This window comes from Bolinopsis microptera, chromosome 7, assembly GCF_026151205.1.
Source record: "Bolinopsis microptera isolate Bmic1 chromosome 7, MBARI_Bmic_1.0, whole genome shotgun sequence".
In the NCBI taxonomy this organism is placed as follows: domain Eukaryota; kingdom Metazoa; phylum Ctenophora; class Tentaculata; order Lobata; family Bolinopsidae; genus Bolinopsis; species Bolinopsis microptera.
The window spans coordinates 11390418-11413869 of NC_087078.1; the positions used below are offsets into that span (position 1 = coordinate 11390418).

Sequence of the window (23452 nt, forward strand, 5' to 3'; positions counted from 1 at the left end):
ATAAACGGATGTTAACGAGGCGGAAACTCAGGAGTGTGTGATAACATCTGCTTATAAAGCAAACGATTGAGCAGACATGGATTACGCCACATTGGAATTTCAATTCTGGCTACACCGTTCATTATCATGATTATTACGTTTTTATCTTTCTGCCATTTTCCAATCATATTGGGGAAAGGTTGATTAATTTGGATCGAACTTGCATTAAATCTTGAAGTTTTCAACCTTACTACTGCTAGGTCTAATACTGCTAGCATTACTGCTGGCCGTGTTAGGTTAACCTTTTACCCAGTTTTCAATCGTCAAATTAGTTGGCGAATTAATATGTTTTCCGTAGGAGTAGGACCATTGTCATCAATAAGTGCAAAAATTCAACTTATAACTTCATTATAACTACAGATAAATTATGACTTAAACGTGTTATAATTTAAAAAAGTAACGATGTATCTCGGAAGGGCTAGTCACGATGTAATGTCAGGAGGTGACGACCCCTCCGCCTCGGGAGAGGGTTCGGATTCCGGCACAGTACGGTTCATTTACCACAATAAACTAGCTCCAGCTAGCCCTTGCTCAAACGACCGGTTGGGCCAGCTTTCCGGGCTTTCAAAGCCTAGTTCGAGAAGCAACAGTCAGGGCCATGACAAAAGGGAGACAGCAGAAAAGTGTCCCGGAGGACGACCGGAAGGAGTGGTGAAATTCCAAATCAGAAACTCTGCATTAGACCAAATACAGACACAATCAATGGAGGAAATGCAAGTCAACTCAGATACCGGGTCCTCAGAACTGAATTTCTCCGACAAACCCAGCTACCTAAACCTCAGATTAGCCTCAGATCAGGGCTCCAGTGCCACCCTTATTTCCTCCAGTATTAACAGATTCGGAGACCTTCCCGATCATCAGATCTTTAATCAGTTGTCAAGAGAAAACATGCCACAAGTGGTGTCTTATCGGCCGTTTATAGACACGGAGACAGGTCTGAAGAGGTACCAAGAAGTAGCAGTTACTCCGAGCAGAGGGGATATTGTGGAGACGATCAGACTGCTCCCCAGGTCTTCCATGATTGAGTCCCTTGATCTCGATCACAGGTAATACAGGAAAATTGCTGATGATATTCACATTTCTGATTTAAGTTAGGAGTTTGTGAAAATTTAAACAAACTTTAACATCCATGCCTACCACACAGGTACTTGTCTCAGTCAAGTCCGAGGGAATCACAACTCTACACTGATATAGAAATAAGGCCCCAATCTGCCAACAGAGCTTACAATCCTGACCCTCTTGCCGACAGACCCCTCACGGGCCTTTTTAGACGGTCTCTCGCCAGACTACGGGCAGTCAAAGTATGTTATTAATGTTTTCCAAAAACCATTCTCGAGATGAAATTCAACACTCGACTTACTCGACTCGACTTAGGGCGGCTTCAACGTCCGAACAGAGATAGTTTTTTCCAAATCTGTCTATCCAGCATGAGTTTGTTTATTTCCTTGATAGCGCCGTGTCCCCCCGAAGTATAAAAAGTACTTTAAAGGGTTAATTCAAATCACATCAGCTGATGAATAACCACAATTTCAGTTTTTCAAGAAACGTCAGAGTGAGGGTCAGGATGAGCTGATAGGAGCGGATAAACAGTTCACAAAGAAGCATCGCCGGATAATATCCGCAATCAGTGTGATTAGTCACACGGAAAGGAGAGCAAGGTCGTTGGGCTTCAAAAACTCGAAGCGGGTGTGTACAATATTTTGCACTGATTTTCTAACAGAGCTCATCATAATAGTTATTATTACATCAATGATTTCTTTGCAGACCCACGATCAGAAATAAAACAATGGATGGTTGTGCAGAGGAAACATGCTTAAAATAAAATCCCACAGGATCTAAAGCCGTTCGGATTCGAGAACGATTTCTTCTCCCACCAAGTTGACATCCACCACTTTACCTACTACGCTCCCGCCAAAAACATCTTCCTCCGATACTGCCCTGCCTCCTTGCAAGTCCAGTTCATTGCAATGAGGTCCTTCACCCAGACCATACCTCCTCCTCAGACTAAATTACTGTACGGTTCCCGAGCAGCTCTCCAGAGGAAAACTAGAACATACACCAGGCATGTGTACTTGTAGATATCTAGTGTGTGTAGATTGAGGGTAGATTGAGGGTAGATTGAGTGTAGATTGAGGGTAGATCGAGGGTAGATTGAGGCTACATGATATATTTTGTAGATATATCCGCTTATACTGCTAGCCATATGGTACTCATATGGCATCAATCGAGTTTCCGAACCAATTATGAACGTTGAACTCCTCGTTAAACTCCATGAGCTGATTTTGTCTAAGGAGCACACAAATTGCGATATATTAAAGTCACTATTGTGACGGTACATTAGAAATATATCAGTTGCATTTATATAATATATCAGTTGGATTTAACAATAACCAATCCCTCTCAGGTATGACAGGGGGGTGTATCCTGACAGATGTCTCCTTCAAAGCTAAGAGCTGTGAGCTGAGTGTTATTCTTGGTGGTAGTGGTAGTGGCAAGACCACCCTCCTTGATGCTATCGCTCATCGTCTGGATGGTCGGGGACACCCTAGTGGCAAGGTACATTATCAGTCTCAAGTTTGTACATTTTTAAAGCATATATGCTAAGTTTAAAAATACATTTCGTACATATATGAAATATACCCGCACGAATAATTACCCGGATAATTACAATAATATTAAGTTTTCACCATACCTAAAGTAAGTAATCTAGATTCTGATAGACGGCCTGCACGCCAGTACGACTACTGTAAAACAGAAGTTAGCCTACGTGATACAGCACGACCGACTGTTGCCCAACCTCACTGTAACGGAGACGCTACTATTTGTCGCTAAACTAGCGTATCCTAATCATGATGGACCTGAACTCAAAAACAAGGTCAGTCTAGGATTAGTGTCGCTGTGGTATGTAATAATGCTTCGAATTACGATTATGAAATAATGTTTCTGAAATTATAACTTATAATTGTGTATTAAATATGTCTGTTTCTGGACCTAAAGACTAATCCGACATCAAACCCTAGTAAGTACGATCTTAAAAAGTATGAGTTTTAAACTAATTACAACACTACAAATCCATTAAATTTATCGAGGATGTAACAGAAGGTAAATGTTTAGTATTTATTTAGAGGGGTCCTAATCGGCAACTTGGTCGTTTAGCTCCGGACAGTCTATGCAACGTCTATGCAACGTCCATGCAACAACAAAAGAACCGTCTATGCAACGTCTATGCAACGTCCCTGCACAATGAACACTCTATGCACACTCCCTGCACGGTCAGTCTATGCAACGTCTATGCAACGTCTATGCAACGTCTATGCAACGTCCCTGCACAGTACCATATGAACACCGGCTACTAGCCGGCTACTAGCCGGCTACTAGCCGGCTAGTAGCCACTTTTGTAATAACAGCTCCTCAACTTCACATTACCAACCGGCTACTAACCGGCACTTGAAAAGTGGTCACTAGCCGGCTACTAACCGGCTACTAGCCGGCTAGTGACCACAAAGTGGCTACTAACCGGCTACTAAGCGGTCACTAGCCGGCTATTAGCCGAGCTCTAAAGCAGACCTACTAGTAGCCGGTTCCAAACCGGCTACTAGCCGGCACTTAGAAAGCGGTCACTAGCCGGCTACTAACCGGCTACTAACCGGCTAGTAACCACCAAGTGGCTACTAACCGGCTACTAATAGGTCTGCTTTAGAGCCGGCTAGTGACCGGTTAGTAGCCGGTTAGTAGCCACTTGGTGGTTACTAGCCGGTTAGTAGCCGGTTAGTAGCCGGCTAGTGACCGCTTTTCAAGTGCCGGCTAGTAGCCGGTTTAGAACCGGCTACTAATAGGTCTGCTTTAGAGCTCGGCTAATAGCCGGCTAGTGACCGCTTAGTAGCCGGTTAGTAGCCACTTTGTGGTCACTAGCCGGCTAGTAGCCGGTTAGTAGCCGGCTAGTGACCACTTTTCAAGTGCCGGTTAGTAGCCGGTTGTTAATGTGAAGTTGAGGAGCTGTTATTACAAAAGTGGCTACTAGCCGGCTAGTAGCCGGCTAGTAGCCGGCTAGTAGCCGGTGTTCATATGGTACTGTGCAGGGACGTTGCATAGACGTTGCATAGACGTTGCATAGACGTTGCATAGACTGACCGTGCAGGGAGTGTGCATAGAGTGTTCATTGTGCAGGGACGTTGCATAGACGTTGCATAGACGGTTCTTTTGTTGTTGCACGGACGTTGCATAGACGTTGCATAGACTGTCCGGAGCTAAACGACCAACTTCCCTCCTAATCCCCCTCCATCCTCAACTGGAATTTCACTTTCTCAATATGCCAGGTATCATAAATGTTTCACTTTCTCAATATGCCAGGTATCAGAAGTGCTGGACGAGCTGGGACTGATGCACGTGAAGAAGAGCAAAGTGGGAGATGGTCTGGTGAGAGGGATTAGTGGAGGGGAGAGGAGGAGACTCTCGATAGCCTGCCAGCTCATCAAGTTCACTCGTTAGTATGTCTTATTTCTAGTAATAGTTAGATTTCGCTCAGTTATCATTGGTCATAATTAAACTATAATTATAGATATAGTGCACTTGTTGTTAAAATGTACATATATAATACCGTCTCACCTAGAATTTCTATTCCCTTTTAAAAATATTTCTTCAAACTGACTGAACTATATTACACAGTGTTCTAAAATCTCTTAAAACCAAGATTATTATTCAGACATACTGTTGTTGGATGAGCCTACTACTGGGCTGGACAGTTTCAACGCTTACAACCTTATGGAGACACTGTCTCGTCTATCCAAGAAGAACATTGTTGTCATAGCAACCATCCACCAGCCCAGGTAGATTAGAAAATGTGACTTACTTACTTGACTTAAGGCGGGTAGTATTCCCGAGATCCATTGACAACAGTTCTCCACAGCTTTCTGTCCTCCATCAGTCTAGCTATCTCATCTACTGATTTCAGCCCAGTATCTGCTTTTAGGTTATCTAGTAGTGTTAAGTAAGGTCGCCCCCTGTTAGTATGTCCATGACTCGGCTTCCAGAGGATCAGTTTGTTCAGTGTCAGCTCCGGATGTCGGTGAGCATGACCTGCAAGTCTGAGCCTTCGTTGGGTTATCTTGGAGCTGACTTTGGGAAGATCACCGTACAGACTGTGGTTGCTGACATGGTCTCGATATTGATTGATGTTAAGGGCCATTCTTAACATTCGTGTATAGCAACCATCAACCATCTTCTCTAGCCTTTTCGTCATAGTCCAAGTCTCAGAACCGTATAGAAGCACCGACTCGACTAGTGCTGTGAACACTCTGGTCTTGATAGACTTTCTAAGGTTAGATTTCCAAAGTTTTTTGAGAGTGTGGCATGCTCCCCATGCTCTTCCTTTCCTAACCCTGATATCACTCTCACTGTCTCTGATTCTAGAACCAAGATAGGTAAAGTCTTCCACGTGCTCTATTGTGCTGTTACCCAGGGACTTGATGGTATCAGGGTTCTCGATGTTCTGAGTAATGAATTTGGTTTTCCCTTCATTCATTTTAAGTCCCACTGTAGCAGCAACTCTTTCTACCTCTAGCATCAGTATCTCTGCCTCCTTTACAGTATCTGCTATCAGAGCAATGTCATCTGCAAAACCAGTGTCTGTTATCTTCTCCGCCTTGACTCTCCTACTCCGATAAGGCTTAATGGTAAATCCTATTTCAGGATGCTTGCTTAAGGCTTGTCTCATGCAATAGTCAAGGGCTATAATGAACAAGTATGGTGCTAATGTATCCCCTTGAAGAACTCCTGCCAGGATATCAAATAGCTCGGTATCCCCATCTGGTGTTATAACTTTGCCCTTTGTGTTGACATAGAGAAGATTAATGATATCTACAATACTGTCCGGTATTCCATAGGCCTTTAGTATTTGCATCAAAATCCCCCGGTGAAGTGAATCAAAGGCCTTCTTAAAATCAACAAACACCATAGCTGCCGGTAAATTTCTCTGTCTAGCCCCCTCTAGAATCCTTCTGAGTGCCAAGATATGACTAGTAGTGGACCGTCCTTCCCGAAAACCATTCTGAGTGTCCCTAAGTACCCCCTCTATAGCCGGCTGGATCCTATTAAGCACCATTCTATTAAGAGTCTTAGCTACGAGAGAAGTCAAAGATATCCCCCTCCAGTTTCCAGGGTTGGTCAAGTCTCCCTTTTTGGGGACCGGGATGATGTTACTTATCCTCCACTGATCTGGCGCAATACCATCTGTCAGGGCTTTGTTGCAGAATGACAGCACAATTTCATCCAGGTCGCATCTTTTGAGGACTTCAGGTGGTATGCCGTCATCACCTGGTGCTTTACCTTCTTTTATCCTGTGTTTAGCAGCTTTAAGCTCCTCCAGAGTAAAAGGTTCTGTACTGATGTTGAGTCCTTCAAATTGAGTCTCGATCCTAGGATGCTCGTTTTCCACATCCGGTGTACTCCCTAACAGATTCGTGAAATGCCTAAGCCAATTTTCCTTTCTTTCTTCGGCTCCGTTACCCCTTATTTGAGTTGCCCCCTTGGCCTTCCTGCCAGTTATCTCATTTATGACATTCCAACTTTCTTTGTTTTTGCATCTGTCTGCAGCCATTTCGACCCTTCTAACCTTGGCAACTAGATCTTCTTCAAAGATGTCCTGGTACACCTGATCCAGTTCAGTTTTTAGAAGCTTAACAGACAGTCGACTGTCTTCACTAGGATCCCGGTGATAGACAGTCTCTGCTTGCTGCAAGGCTGTACGCACGTTTTGAACTCGCTGATCACCCGCGAAATCGTCACGGCTCTTCTTTTCTCTCTTAGGCAGTATGGCTTTGTTGGTATCAGCAATCGCATCAACAAAATGACCATACAGTTCCGTAACCTCACTTTCATCGGTTTGCTCGCATAGAGCGGAGTACCGATTCCTCACTTCCACTGCGTATCTCTTCTGTAGGTCTTCATCCGATTTTAGTGCTCCCCAATTATACCAGGTTTTCTTGGGTTGCTTTTTTGCTCGTCGAAGAGATAGCTTGATCTTAGACAAAACAAGTCTATGATCAGTACCCAGTGTACTAAAGAAGCTGTAGACTTCAGTGTTTTTGACACTGTTCCTCCACTTCTTCCTCACTAGAATAAAGTCTAACTGAGACTTGTTCAGGGTTCCATCCGATAGGTGAGTCCACATCTTACCCCGCTTCTTTCTGAACCTGGTGTTTGTAATCTCCAGATTACATTCAAGGGCAGTATCCCGGAGCAGCTCCCCATTTCTGTTGGTTCTCTCATGGAAATACCAACCAAAGTCATTCTCATCCCTCTTTGATAGGTGAGCGTTAAAATCCCCGATCACCTCCAAGAAGTTGTGAGCAGGGATCTGTGAGACTGCACACCTTAGATCGGTATGAAACTTTTCTGCTGCTTCTACACTATCTGCCTCCGTAGGTCCGTAGACACAGACGAAGGTTGGTTTAGGATTCCCATTGAGAGATATCTTAAGGATTCTCTCCGTCACTGGTGTTATCTCCGTAGTTGCGTCAAATGCCTTGTTAGTTAGGATGAATCCCACTCCGCCCACTGCTGCCTGGGCTCGATTCCTAGTAGCCGATGAAGTAATTAAATAGCTGCTCTTGCCAACTCTCTCAACTTTGACAGGCTCTTCATGGATTATCCTGTGCTCTTGGATACCTACAATCTCTGCTCCACTCTTCTCGAAAAGATGTACCATCTCCAGTTTCCTCTGGGCAGTTCTTATCGTTCTAGTGTTAAGAGTGCCTACCCAGGTAATGTCGGTACATGAAAATAAACTTTTTTTGTTGTTTTCGTTTATGCTGTTGGGTGTTTCAGGTTGATTAGGATCATCATTCACCAACCTTCCATTCGGATTTAAGTTGGTGAAATCATTGCCACCTTCTCGTCCAGAAACAAAAGTAGGGGCTGATACCCTAGTGCTGTAAGAACTATTCATCATGTTTCTTTTCTGTTGGCTATGTGACACGTGAGCCACCTGCGCCACTGGAATGGCTCCCTTGATAGCTACTTCATCAGTAGATGTTCCCACATACAGTAAATAAAACGGTAAGATGACAGATGGTGCTCCCATAGTTCCGGAATCTGTTACATCTTAATTAACCCAAATCACCATCATCACGAGCTTGTTCTGAGGATGCCCGGCTTTTTTTCGGGGGTGCACCCCTAGATCCGCTGTGTTCAGTTACAACTCCATCACTGAAGTTGCATGCAGCCCCACCTCGAGCAGGATGTGGCTCTTCACCACGCACAGACGGTCTGAATGTACAGAGTTGAATCTGCAGCATCCTAGGTCAACCCATAATAGAGCAAAACCTTTGGGGCCTAATTAGAAAATGTGCATATAAATATTCATGGTAAGCTTTGATAAGATAGAGCTGTGTAGACGGAAAAACTCCTCATTTTTCGTAGACTGCTAACCTCACATTTCTTGGCTGAGAAATAATCCCTAACTCAAAACTGACCCTCACTCTTATAGATCAGAACTGTTCCAGTTTTTCGACATGGTAACCCTAATGTCGGTGGGAAATGTGGTGTACCACGGTAAACGAGTAGACCTCATACCCTACTTCACAGAGCTGGGGTACCCCTGTCCTGAGTTCCAGAACCCTCTCGATCACTACAGTCAGTATTTTAGAGATTTACTCTGGTTGCTTTAAAGCCTCGGATCTCATGAAACAGAACCAATTCCTATTCTTAAATCGTAATATTTATGAAAAAATATGAGTATTGAGTATCAAGACTTGATCAGCATACTACAGCCAGCAAGGAAATACGTACTAAGTTAAGGTAAATTACATTGATTAGGTAATTATTATTAAGCCAATTAAATTAATTACAGTCGACGTTGTTAGCGTGGACAGATACACGAAAGACAACCAAGAAGCAACCGAGGAGAAGTTAAGGAACCTGATACAAGCCTACCGGAGATCCCAACTGTACACGACCCTGATGGGGGAGCTGGGGCTCAGGAACAGTGAGAACGTGTCCTGGATTGATGAGTTCTCTCCTTGTGAACTGACCTACAAACTCGGGCTTCTTGTTCAGTGAGTAACGAATGGTATCCCCAGATATACTGTTACATGACTAGTTAATACATTTGTTAGTTTTATTTTATCGAAAAAAATTATTAGATTTAACAAAAGCCAAACCATTTATTGCCTGAAAGTAATCATTTAAAACTAACCATACGATAAGAATATTTCTAATACTAGTACTCTGCTCCCCCACAGTCGGATGAATGTGAACGTGGTACGGTCTTTCAGAGCGTGTGGGATGAGAAGCACAGTTGGTCTCATGTTCGCTATCATGCTTTTCGGCTTCATACTTCGGCTCAGTGAGTTACCTATATATTATATAAGTTAGATTGCTTTCTGAACATTATAAAGCTTCATAAGGTATACTTCACACAATATGTTGGCTATCAACGACTTATTTTAGTCAAGAGATTGAATTTAAATGGATTAATTCGTTATTACATCAATCAAAGAGTGATTAGATCAATAATGATTTCAGAAAACGACCAAGCAGGTATGCAGAATAGAATAGGTCTGTTGTTTCAGATAGTGAACGGTCCAACATACTTTGGCATCATGAACGCGGTCGATCTCTGTAAGTAATCCTTCCACCAATCTTGCCAATTCAGTAGAGTTTTATTTTGTAAAATCGGACAAAACAAATAAATTCGATCCAGAACTTTCATTTCACAATTGCCATGATTCGTGAATACGAAAACGGTCATATGTGTCATGTTTACTATTTCAAATCAACTAACTCGTTTCCCGAATCTAATTGCCGTTTCCCGCCAGTTCCCACATTAAGAGATCTGTTTTACCGGGAGTCAATGGACGGTTTATACCACCCGTCCCTCTTTATCCTATCTTACTTTCTTCACGTCCTCCCCTTCACACTCTTCACTTCCATCCTCTTCGGGAGCGTAGGCTACTGGTTAGTAACTTACTTAGTAAAGATAAGAAACTGCTCGTCATTTGTGTCTAGGATAAATGGGAGGAATTTTCTAAAAAAGGGTAACATTTTATCAGTTTTCTGGCTTGATCCAAACTGCAAGATCCTAATTAAATTTGAAGCATGAGACAAAACCTTACAATTCCTAGTTAGGTTCAATATCAAATTATTGGTTTATAACCTTGTTATGTTTTTTGCAGGGGTATGGGTTTCTATCCAGACGCTGGGAGGTTCATATATTTTATAGCGGTATTCTTTATACTGATGCTGCAGGGAGAGTCAATTGCTGTGATGATACTTGGTGAGCAAATTGTGTTCATTTCAATCAACAATCTTTAGTCCAAACTCCTGCCATTATAAAAACATCAAATAATATAATGCGTTTTGAAAACATAGGACGATCCGGAAGTTTCCAGATGGATTATAATCAAGTACTTAGTAACTTATAATCAAAAAGTAATTAGTAACGTTGAGAATCTCAGGATTGATAAGTGATCCGGTGTTAGCTAACGGTGTCATCAGCCTCATAATGAGCATGTCAATAACAGTTGGATCTGGATTCATCAGGTCATTACATGTTTAAGAAGGACGATTTAGTAAATTGCAACGATATTAGTGAAAAGTGACACAGGTCATTTCTCATTGACATTATAATTGACAACGCCATGACTCATGTGTGATACTGATATCCTTAACAGTGACACTCAAAAAATGTAAACATTTTTTATGCACATTTTTAAAAAAAAGTTAAATATCCTGACAAAAAAAGGCTCATTAATACTAAAATTTAAATATTTGAACCCCACCCCAGGAATTTCAAGACACTCCACCCAATATTCGAGTTTCTGAGCTATGGTTCAATGCACCGTTACGCTAGCTCCACTCTCGCTGCCAACGAGTTCGGTGGACTCAACTTCACCTGCAGGTATATTATTGTACTGGGGTTTAGTTAACAGCTTGACATACAGAGCACGTATAGTTATACTTTAATAATGTAGTAAAAATATAGTCGAAGTATGAAATTAGTGTATAATCTTCAATTGTGATTAATGTCAATTGTAATAGTGGAATAATTCTCGATTGCGAGAATTTCTCAAATTGAACTGTGATAAACTATTATCATTACTATAGTCATTCGTCAACTGGAAGATGGTGAGAATTTTTGAATACTCGTTCGAAATAATCACCACTAATCACCACTAATTGACGTGTACAACAGTAATGAAGTACACTGCACGTACGCTACCGGAGACAAATACCTCGCACAAGCGTACCCCAACGCCGTGGAACTGAAAGCAGACAACTTCTCAATTCTGGCGTGTTACTGTTTAATACTGTTACTTGTATGTCACATACTGTACAGTGTCATCAGAATACCAAGATTGAGATAATTATCTAGTGTATAAATTGCGATGTGTGTGTGTGTGTATATTGCGACTTCAGATTTGTATATTTATTTAAACTTTTTTTAACTAATTGCTAGGATTAAGGGGATTAATATTTGTGACTTAGAGATGTCAGATTTGATTTTGAGAGAAAATTTGCTCACAAGCCTATGATTACCTAAACAAGTTTCATCTACACTAAAATAACTAAAATATAAAGAAACATCAATCTTTTAATGCTGAGAATATTGATTAGTCAAAGTATGCTTTAAATTTGTAAATTCAGATAAGTATAACCTTAACTTAGCGATTTATTATATAGAGAGGTTCAATCAGAATTCTATCATAGATTGTTATTGTAAATGACGGTATTTATGATTATAAATTGAGCACATTGAGTGTGTTGTAGTTAATTATTGTTTTTCCTTTAATTCGTGATTCAAATCTACCTCACCTTACACCTATAATCCGATTAAAAAATGGGGGAAGAAATTTAACCACTCACAGAAAAATGTTGATCAAATCATCACGTTTTTGATAAGAAATTAACGAGATGATGGAAAACGATGAAACATTTCACTGTTTAAATGGAGATGTGATACTGAAATAACAAAGTATAATGGTTTGCACCTGATAAGAATGATCACTTAATCCTTAATTAAAGACGAATAAAATCCGCGTGATATTAAAATATTTGCACCGACACATCTGGTTCTTGGCAGTTTATATATTTTGTTGTCTGGTTTTGTGATACAGCGAGGACTTTAACGTCAGAATGACGGTGGGATCTTTTTTCAGGTACGAATATTAATCTAATTTCCTTACATTTCCTTATCTTCGCAGGCAGGTTAGAAAAGGAGTCAATTTTTGGACATTTTCACTCCACGCACTTCAACGTCTACAGCAGATTTATTATTTGTTTAGTTCACCTCGTTTTACGTTTTTTTGAATAAGAAACAAATTTTGTAGATCAGACTTAAAATCAAAACAATTTACACTAATAGCTCTTAGGGTAATGCTTACATGGAGTATATTTTATTGAAAAAAAAAAACAAACAATCTCGGAAGGCTGTGATCAAGAGCTCAAGAGGGGTTCCCCATTCTCCACAATATCCAATTTATTATGACTAATTAGAGGCCCTGTTAATGTTGTTAAAGAAAAATAAGGATGATTATCAATATATCGTTACAATGATAATTTGGTACTTAGTTAGAAATGTAATGTACTCTGCAGTAGTCTGTAAGTCAAGTAGGAAACTATCTGTGCTTGTTTTGAGTAACAGTGACTGTTACTCAAGAAATTGGGTGTTACTGTAACACCCAATTTCTTTTCCCACGACCCATGGCCCATGTACTCAAATAGTGTAGACTGTAGTGTATTTAAGTTCCTGACTGTATTTTTCAGAGGGTTGTTCCACTATATCTATAGCTGCCTGCACTGCCTTTCCGGAAGTACAGTCTCCAGAGAACCTACTACCACTTCCCTCCCATATCAAATTTCTAACTTATTCTAAGCATAACTTCCTTCAGCATCTGTAGACTCCATATCGTTCATCTCATTCCAAGGTTTCTTCCTGTTTTAAAACCAACACATGCTCTAAGTTCTATCGTGCGGCTACTTAGGTCCTCAAATGGATTTACAGACAAAGTCTTAATCATCCTTTTCCAGTACTTTGGCCGTATACTCATTCGGAAGATGTACCGATTTAAAATAAGGTGATTACTAGACCAGGTATCTGCCAAGCTGTTCATCACCACCACTGCAACATCAATTAATTAATTCAAATAACAACCACACTGTATTATAGCCCTAAAAAACATCCACTTCTAAAATTACAACCACTGTTATCTCTTGTCCGTAAAATTTTAATTGAACTGTGATATCTCTTTTCTAATAGGCTCAATTACATTAAAGTTTATAGTCCCGATCCAGTAATCAACATACAATGATTTTCTGTCAAGCTGCAGTATACAGGGTGGGCCAAAAGTCAGTGTGCAAACGTTGGCCTTAATAGCTCAGTCACTGAGTGCCCAATTGAAATACTTCCTTCTGGTATGACTTAGTACCACCACTGGTTCGAGGAATTTGTCAACTCGAAAAATATTCGCGTTCATTTTTTTCAAATGGAGGTTCATTTTCACATTTATTTGATAGTTTGGATAGTCGGATCAAGCTAAATGTTATTGAATTGTGTTTGGCCATTCGAATTACGTTTGTCCTGAAAGAATTAGAACTGTAGCTTCTCAGATGACCGAGATATGAAGCATAACGAGTTTATTCATTACGTGTGATCAGGTGATTGGTTTACCTAATCACGTGATAAGGTGACTCCGTTAACTACCCCGTTAAACATTATGGGAATTGTTAAGGGTGCCCAATTAAGGTGTCGTGTCACGGTGTCACATAATCACCCAGTCAATTTTGTTAACGAGATACACAAAATGCTTAATAACTTCGTCATTTCTAATCCGTTTTGCCTCATGTTTTTAGATCATATGCAACATTTGGTAATCTACCGTCTCTGAAAAAATTAGGCGTTCAGCATGTTCAGAGAAAACAATATAGGTGTTTTAATATTGAATGGGCGTGGTATAAGATATTCGAATTTTCAAATTTTGACGACGGAATCCTCGAACCAGTAAGTACAGTATGCCATCTGCAAAGCAACAGCTCTCAAATATAAAACACGGCGGAGGTATAAGACCCAACGTTTGCACACTGACTTTTGGCCCACCCTGTAGTTATACGTGAATGCTAATTGTGATATGGACCTATGTCAGACTTCTTGGGTTCTGCTGGAATTTAGACTCCTCGACCGTTGAATGCAATGGATCGAATAACAGTATGATAATGATTGTTTTGCAGATGCTATTCTTTATTTATAAATACGGGCTGCTATAATTCACGTCGTCCTGGCAACTTAAACACTTTACACTTTATCATGGATGTCGCCGAAATAGCCAATCGAGAGAACATTATCAGACCTTTCATATTTTTGCCTGTTATTCGACAGTCTCCCATTTGTTATCACACAACTAGAACAGATATTAACAATTTATGTGTTCCAGCCACCTCAAAATGGTAACCAGTCAGAAGTTGAGTACAAGACACATGATAGGAATAGGTGTGGTGGCGATGCTCGTTGTCATAGCAACAGTAGCTGGCGTTGTTGCAACTAATAAATCCAAATCTCCGAAACAAGGTTAGATTAGCACCAAAGTTTGATTATCAAAATAATAAATAACGAACACCTCACAAACTATGGGCCAATAAGCTCTAAACCAAAAAGACTCTTACTACCTCTCAGCAGTAAAATAACACAGTACACAAACCAACTGTTTCAGGAGTCTGTACCGGACTTCCTTTCACCTGGGACCCCAATCTAACGACCAACCAGTCCGATTCCGTGAGTCCGGGACAGACAGTTTCTCTGAGTTGCCAAGGAGACTCCTTGTTGAACATGGGTGACAGTGTGGTAGAGTGTGTGGGTGGTACTCGGTATAATTACGGGACTCTACCGGAATGCAAACTATTTGGTAATTAATTTTAATTTGTCATTTTATTATTAAATTTTATTGATTTAGTTAGTTACTTATAATGATTTTCGAGTCGATGAACTGTGTGACACTATTATTCAGTATATTCTACTCGATGCTGATTGACTACTGCAGACCGCCCTTAACTGATCAACTTTCAGATGGCGATGAAGAAATAAGTGAGTCTAGGATATTTATTGTTTGCGGTTTAGCACGACTTTAAAATGATTGAATTTACCGCGAATAATTCATAGATAACATGAGACTTGTTTGAAGTGAACCATTTGCAATAGAAGGACAAACGTTTCGTTTGAAAGGAATCGTTTGTCCTTCTAAATCTATTCCAAATGTTTCACTTGTTTGATATGTTATGATCCTGTTTGTCAAATCACAAATGAGCACTTTTTCGGGATGCACACAACAAAGGCAACCAGTCAGTAGTTTCACAAAGTTTTCAATTTTGTCTGTATAGTCCCTCCTGGATCAGGCACGACCTCAGGCCCTTATTATATTATCATCGGAAGCGTTTATCAAACAAGTGATGATGAAACGAACTGTCGGTAGATAAGCTATTCGTCACTTATCAGCGTAAATCGAGACTGTTCTGATTGGACGCGCTATTGTCACGTGACAAGATGTTGTGTCCTAATTGGACGCGCGCCAACTCCCTCCACACGCGAGTCCTGCCGCGATGACTCGAGACTGGCACATTCAGTGTTTGAAAAATCCGTGTAGTGTGTACATTGCATTTCGTTAACTGTTCCGTTATTCTGACACGCTTCTTGCCGGTTTTGCCAATTTTTGAGAATTCTGGGTTACACAAGGCAACCTGTCTCGGTACATTACCTGCATCATGTATTAGTATACTGTACTTCTTTTTCAATTTTCATTCCTACTCGTCAACTACACAAGAGGGGGATTATTCATTCTTGTTTCTGCTTATAATTATATTGCCAGTTCAACACTTCAACCGCAAACTATTATAATTTCGATCGCGTTCGTGGCTAAACATTAAAGACCGAAATGACGGGCTTGGTTTCATTTTCTGGTATTACTCCAGTAGCAGGGAGGGGTTCAGTGTGCACTTCACTGCATAGAGTTTTTTGCTACTGAATCGGGTTAAATATGTCATTTGTTACTCAAATCACCGAGGGCCGCATGTTGTGTCGCTAGTACCAACCCTGTGGAGCCACTCCCATATTTCATATTTGATATTAAGCGTGTATATGAGTATATGGGAAATTCGTATCTCAGTTTCTAAAGGTCTCAGAGACTCAAAGTTAAGCTTAAAATGACGCAATGGACATGTTTATACAGGCACTATGAATGTTATAAAGGCCCAAATGCTTACTTTTGGTAAAAAACTTTATTTTCACTGGGGTGCGAGTAAAATATCTACTCTAGAAGTAGAAGTTAAGTGAAATCGAGTATGCAGTACCAGTGGCGTAACGTTGCCTGTTGGCGCCCCCCTGCCGAAAAAAGCGCCCCCCTGTTGGCGCCCCCTCCCCTTTTGGTGCCCCTCCCTAAAATTGAACAAATTAGGTGATTTTAGAGAATACGCCAGTAAAATCTCTAAAAAAGTGTGTATCTAGAGCAAAACGCGCAGTTTTGCTAGTACTTTAGTTAAGTTTTCGAAATTGTCCCACATTCAAACGACGATTTGGCGCCCCCTAAGACGGCGCCCCCCTGCACAGCGGGGTCAGCAGGGCCTTTCGTTACGCCACTGTGCAGTACGGTGTCTACAACTTTTCTGAACACATGGTCCTTGGTAAGGCAAGGTCATTCTGGATCAGAATTGATAAGGTACGTAATTTCTCTTAGTAGTTCCAAGCTTAGGGGCAAAATTTCTAAATTACCCTCTCAAATATATGACTGTATCTCGGCTTCTGGACGTTGTACTTTGAAAGGGCCTTTCAATTTCCATTTAGATCAAACTAACAACTGACGTTAATTTATGATTCACAATCGAATCGTGCTTTTCTTTTTAAACAAACGATCGAAAATCAAAAGCTTACTTTTGCTTTTTATATCGAGCATAAATACTAATAGTGACCTTATCGCGAAGTACGTGCTTACGAACTGTTGATTCACGTTGGAGACTGGAGTATTCAGAAAATTTAAACTTGGCGTTGGTTTCACTTTTACTTTTAATAATTTATGATTCACAATCGAATCGTGCTTTTCTGCATACGATTTTGCGTCATTATATAGTCTGGACTGGAGTTTGATTTTGAATAGTAAAAATATTAAAAATCATCTAATAAATACTTTGCATTATTGCGAATGATCTTTCAATAGACACTAATTAGAACACACATTTTCATAATTTTAGGCTTTATCATTTAAGGATGCATTTGCTTTTTTCATGGTTACATGAGTTAAACTAGTTAGAACCATGTTTTTGTCTTAACAAAATAAATCTTGCTCAGCTCATATAATTCGAGCCTTTTTGACGTTTTTGATACTCACAGAAAAGAGTTATAACACTTAGTAATGATAATGATAATGTGATATTAATTACTAATCAATAAATCGATCGATTTAAAGTACTAAAGTTGTTCGAGCAGTGAGGAGTATTAAAGTATTAATACTCTTCCTGTCCAAGAGTGAAGTTTTCTAATTGTGTTCATTTAAAAAAGCCCAAACTTGAGAGTTGAGATGACAATCGCTCCTGTTCCGATTTAGATGTTTAAAAGAAATGCAATTTTTATAGGGAGCAATTTTATAGAAGACAGTGTTTCTTTTACGAATCACTAGTTATTGAAACTGGCTCGAAAAAACGCTTTCGCTGTAAGTAAGAACAGTAAAAAGAAACCACTCCTTGTTGGCGTAACAGAACTGTTACTTTCTTCTGGTTCATCATCATCAGGACTTGTCGTCTCAGGGTTAACCGGTGTAATATCTTGTCGTTGGGGAGTTATCGCAGGCTTAGTAGTATTAGCGGTAGTAGAGACAGTAGTTGTAGGTACAGTAGTAGGGACGGTGGTAGGGACACTAGAAGTATACGGCAAACCATCCGACGGTAAAGCAGACTTGACTAGACCCATCATCACAAGAGTATAAACGTAAATTTTCGTGTCTTCTCTGTTGCGCTTCGTTGGTTTACTTGCGTCTTGCAGGAGCTATCAAATTATTTGGTGTTACCCAAAATTGGTAATAATTTGCTGATCAGTCAGCAAAATACAACTTATTGTTAAAAAGCTCAACAAATATCGTTCACCACTTGGAGAATATAATATCGATAAACAAATAATTGATAAACAAAAATTAATAAACAAAAAATTAATAATAACAAATAATTAACAAACAAATAATAACATTAATTCAGTTGTTCGAGGAGATCGGGACAGTAGACAGTACAAGCCCATTACTCTAGCTAACAAGATACGAGTAACATTGGTTTCAGATCCTGAGACGGAACATTCTGCAGTTAACCTCAGAATACAAGCTGGCAGGTAACACTACTACTAGTCAAAGGGGCCGGGGGGGGGGGGGGGCTGGCAGGTAAAACTAGTCCAGACCAAGGCTCGACTGCAATCTAGGCGTGCAGCTACAAAAGACATAATTGAAAATCGCAGACTTTTTCATTGAAAATTGCTTATTTAATTACATGTAACAAGAACATCAAAATATCGAAAAATCAGTCTTTATCTCATTATCTGTGATGGTCATACCAAAATATTGGTTAAACGGTTAAGATTCATACCAATGTTTTTTTGCAAAATTACAGAAATTACATGTTATGTAATCATAACCATTTTAAAACGTCCAAAAAGTACTAACGAGCATGATATACCCGAAGACTCAGAAGAGTTTAACTGAGCAAAGTAAAAATGAAATGCTTTGTTCAAGGAAGACACACTCTTTCCTCTATAGAGCACGAATGCTAATCCAATGAACCTTGTACGAGGTTTGCTGGTTTGTTATGGACCATTTTCATATATTACGTAAGCCGAAGGAGAGGGGGTTTGAAAAAGCTTTGTTGTTTTTTACAATTATAGCTATTCTATATCAGTGAAATGGGGTCTGACGTCTGTAAAGGTCACTATCTGGCTCAAGTAATATGTTAACGGCCCCTGGCCCCTTACTCAATTATTATCTAACAGTAACACGGTTCTTTTTCAGCTGGGTGAATCCGCCAGAGGTACCAGGCCTCATGCACTACCTGGAGCACATGGTATTTCTGGGATCTACTCGGTACCCAGGTTAGCTAGGCGTCATAAATAGTTAAACAATAAAATTGGTTCATTACGTTAAAGTAAGCTACTAGTATAGTGTGAAATGCGAAAACCCAGATAATTCGATGGATTATGTGTTATTCACCAAAGACATGACAACCTTGAAATGTGATTGGACAATCTTTGACTTTGAGGCCACATGATTGGTTTTGGTTCTCTAACGCTACGCAACATAAGTAGTCCGTGCGTGAATGGGGAGAGGAGTTTAACATGTATTAAGATTGTAAGACGTCCAGTCATCCAAGCAAAGAGGAGCGGTCGAATTAAAAGTGATTGAACTATTATAGAGGCTGACCGGATTTATATAGTTTACAACCAGGGTTCGGAATATAAAATCATAGTTGGTGAATTAAATATAATATATAAATATAATATATAAATGAGACATTTCCAAATTACTCAAAGAATTCAGATGATTACGGCTACTAATACATTTAAAATGGTATAACGGTATATTATAAAGTTTAGCACAGTGTTGAGTGTTGGTGATATAAATATATTATGTCTGTTTACTGTTATACCTTCATAGCACTGAGTACTATTATTTGTCGGTCACCTTTTATTCAATTAATAATCGTTTAAATATCGCAAATACATAATCTTTCTGCCTGAACTGTTGTTATGTTATAATAAGTTAAAGAGCTAGATGTCTTCCAGCTCCACTGCTAATTATTAACCTTTGTGGCATATTATACAGCAGACAGCTGTCCCTTTTAAAGTCCCTTATTATTCCGCAAAGTTGGTTTCAAGTAAAAATACACCCATTTCTTTCAATGGTAAATGGAATTGGTCATGATAGCTTTAGCTGTTTCAACAAAGATTATTGAAAATGTTATACATATTACATAATCCTTACAATACACTCCAACTCTGTAATGATCAGGTTGATCTCACATCTTATCAATGTGTATTTTGAGCAATACCACTTAATTCTCCAAAGCAAGTTAATACAGAACCGCAGAATGTAGAACGCCACCTCAAACAGGTGGCACAAATCAAAATTTCATTTGCCTATTAATGAAATAATGAGCTTTTGTCCAGTATTTGCTGATTTATCACCTAATGTCTACTCATAAGTAATACGTAATTATTTACTGTTGAATAATTTAATACTTTCAACACTACTATATATCAAATAATTTGAGTCTCTAATCACTAATGATGTAGTATATTTACGAAGGATCCAAGCCTAAAATTGTGTGTTTCCGTTTGTATCCAAATGCAATATACTGTTAAATGATTATTTGTAATTAGATATTACCTGAAGCGGTTCATTTGCAGGAGCGTCGGATTATGTCAAGCATATTTCGGATAACGGAGGGCGAAGAAACGGAGCCACTGGATTCACCTATACTTATTACTACTTCAAGGTACTTGTGCCAGTCCACCGAAATAGTTCCTTTACTCTGCAACAGTATAACGCTCAAATTGTTTTTGCACTTGCGTCCAGCATCATAAATCCTCCCTTGCTTTATTGCCTCAGTGCCTATACTCATAGATGAAAAAAATAATTTGAAAATAAACTTAGTTTGGTTTCCTCCGTTACTCATATTGTAATGATATTCTAGAACGTATTTTAAATTTGTTTATCAACCTTTAAGTAACCTTGATAAATATCAGATATTCAACCACGCAAAGACGAAAGCTGCTAAAATGCTTGCAAGTTTTATAAGTGAGTTTTTACTTTTGGAATTCTTATTCCTTGGCCAATTTCTTATTTTTTCATGCTGATTTGAAGGCCATTAAAGTATTTGAACCAGTCAAAAAATGTTTAGTTATATATCTTTTACGGGTTTTGCGGAAAGTCGTGTTAAAGTTGATACCGTGGTGTCAGTAAAATATATAAATAAATATATATACATCGTCTCGTTTTATATATAGTAAGATTGTAATTTGCAAGTATAACTTGAAGTAACGGATCAATTCGGCTGCAGGTAATCCACTGTTTGCCACTGACAAACTGCAGTCAGCCCTATTAGCTGTACAAAGTGAGTACGTGCGAAACTTCGGGAAGAACAGCAGGATTACAAGCCAACTAATGTACCTTTCTGCAAATCCTGAACATCCTTACAATGGGCGAGTGTTTAAGTTTACTGTGTATCTTATTTCAATTTGGGCAATGGGCGTGGAAATAAGAAATTTGGAAAATTAAATTTTGAGTTCTCAAAAGTCCACATTTTCTGGTGGTGTCGGAGTGTAGCAAACATATGAAATGAAACAATTTTGGGTCCATCATATTGTTCTTCAGCATACAGATTGCAATGAGACACTGCAGTATTTACGTAATTATCCAATTTATTACAAATCTCACAATTTAATTTCTACACAAAACATTCCGAAAGAAGAAAGCTTGTAACTGTGCCAGTTGACCCGTCATTAACTACGTACTGAGTTTCATTCATTAACGGTTGAAACGCGTTTCGTAACCCAGATATATTGCGTCTTAAAAAGCATCGTCTCTCAGTCTTTTATGATTGAGATATTTGTTTGTACCCCCGTTTTGTACTGATCACGCTGCAACAATAATCCGCTTTTTTCGTTCAAAATTACCATTTCAATGGCAAGAAACATGCGCGCGAAACCAAATACAGCTCGTTACCATGGGAACGAAACCAACTTACAGAAAGTCGCCTCATCCTGCTGGAGTCCCTTCTCAAGAGTCACTAGTGACTGTATCTCCGTGAGGAAGGGAGATTCTAACTTCCTCCGCTTGCAATCTGTCTATCTGTCAAGAGTATGTCAAGATATAATGAGAAGAAATGTGGTTAACGTCGGTCAAATGCTTTTAAATCCTACTCGGTTTATTTGATTGAGAAGTACTCGATCTTTTGAGGAAGATTACTCTCGAAATTTTCCAGATTTATGATTTACTCGCTGAGCACATCTTACACACATACATCTGCTCACATTTCACGAACTTATTGAGTTTGATGGTTCTCGCTGCTCACGTCATACAATCAGTCACGAGAATAACTGATAACAACTGGTTACAAGAGCCATTAGAGGATTATATTGACGATCTCAACGGTTAAATAAACCAATCTCAGAGTAAAACGCACGTCATACATGACCACTAAGTCATCAAGTTGCAAGGTAAACCGTGAACTCTAGGCTCGTTCCTAAAACTCTGATACTGTTGTCGAGTGCTTTATTTTAGATCAGTTTGTTGTAGCTTGTTTCCCGATGAGAGGAAGTCTGGCTGACATTGCTTAAATTCCAGGTGTGGAAATGTTAACAGTTAACCATACTTTCCTCCCCCGGGTTTGGTTAGATATTGGTAATACATCCGAAACGCTATTCAATAGACACCATTGGAATCGGTCTAATCTTTGTCGATATTTTACTCAGTATAGTATCCCCTAAAATCAATAACACTACATTTCATCTGCCTGAACCACACGAATTCATGTAGCTCATCGTTAACCATTGTGACCTTCATGGTGGTACAGGTGTAAAGGTGTACAGGTGTACAGCTGTCAGTGTTACCATTATTCATCGTAGATCACCAGGAGTGATGACTTGTTAAAGTCAGTGTGACTTGCTATATGCTAAAATCATCATCGAGCTGTGTACGTGACTTCCTAAACTTGAGATGTTTTTTCTAATTTCTGAATTGTATTTCGTGCGTTGTTTATATAAGTGTACTTGGAAAATTTTCAGCAAGTTGACTGTCTGTGTTGTTAAATGTCTTAGTACACAGTTATACATTCGTTTTTATGTGCCTATAAATTAAAGCTATCCAATGTTAAACGCTCGTTTGAGATTGTTAATTTAAATTTCCAGCACTTTAATCAGGTTGAAGTTTAGAACATAAACCCCTGGCCCCACCGCACATGGTCTAATGATCTATTATATTAGCATTTATAACAATACAAACACTGTTCATTTATAATTTGACGATGCCCACACATGTTATCTACTTGTTTAGGTGCCTCCCATGTAAACACGGTGCCAGAGGTACACTTCATCATTCTCCAATCTCCATGTATTAGATTACTTAAACATCTGCAAAATGTCACGGAACTGTGCGAAGGCTGTAGATATTATAGTATACACAAGCCGACTTAACACTGCGGGGTTTAATGTCTGTTTAAATAACTGATAATATCTTGGCAGTTTGCCTAAACCTGTTAGTATTGCAAGTACTTGTGCGGTCATATTGGACGATGAACACACATAATCTACTTGTTTAGGTGCCTCCCATGTAAACACGGTTCTAGAGGTACACTTCATCATTCTGCATGTATTAGATAACTGCAAAATGTTATGGAACTCTGCGAA

The 23452-nt window shown here is 39.5% G+C and overlaps 1 protein-coding gene and 1 long non-coding RNA gene across 2 annotated transcripts; both read left to right on the top strand.

Moving 5' to 3' along the window:
• Positions 1-397: 397 nt before the first annotated feature.
• Positions 398-11794, top strand: LOC134817700 (ATP-binding cassette sub-family G member 5-like). The gene is made up of 17 exons (XM_063826938.1): positions 398-1085; positions 1184-1340; positions 1573-1725; positions 1872-2101; positions 2444-2595; positions 2750-2914; positions 4390-4522; positions 4742-4865; positions 8525-8670; positions 8888-9092; positions 9279-9382; positions 9562-9657; positions 9855-9993; positions 10212-10312; positions 10494-10578; positions 10823-10936; positions 11231-11794. The coding sequence occupies exons 5-17, from the start codon at positions 2446-2448 to the stop codon at positions 11400-11402; spliced, it is 1734 nt and encodes a 577-aa protein (XP_063683008.1). The 5' UTR covers positions 398-1085; positions 1184-1340; positions 1573-1725; positions 1872-2101; positions 2444-2445; the 3' UTR covers positions 11403-11794.
• Positions 11795-12143: 349 nt separating this feature from the next.
• Positions 12144-14901, top strand: LOC134818888 (uncharacterized). The gene is made up of 3 exons (XR_010160699.1): positions 12144-12194; positions 14466-14599; positions 14742-14901. It is a non-coding gene; the product is annotated as an uncharacterized LOC134818888 (long non-coding RNA).
• The last annotated feature ends 8551 nt before the right edge of the window (positions 14902-23452 follow it).

Coding starts and splice junctions, on each gene's coding strand:
- LOC134817700 (XM_063826938.1), top strand. CDS start 2,446: ATGACAGGGGGGTGTATCCTGACAGATGTCTCCTTCAAAGCTAAGAGC. Junction 10,313..10,493: donor AATTGCTGTGATGATACTTG/GTGAGCAAATTG, acceptor TGAGAATCTCAG/GATTGATAAGTGATCCGGTG. Junction 10,579..10,822: donor GTTGGATCTGGATTCATCAG/GTCATTACATGT, acceptor ACCCCACCCCAG/GAATTTCAAGACACTCCACC.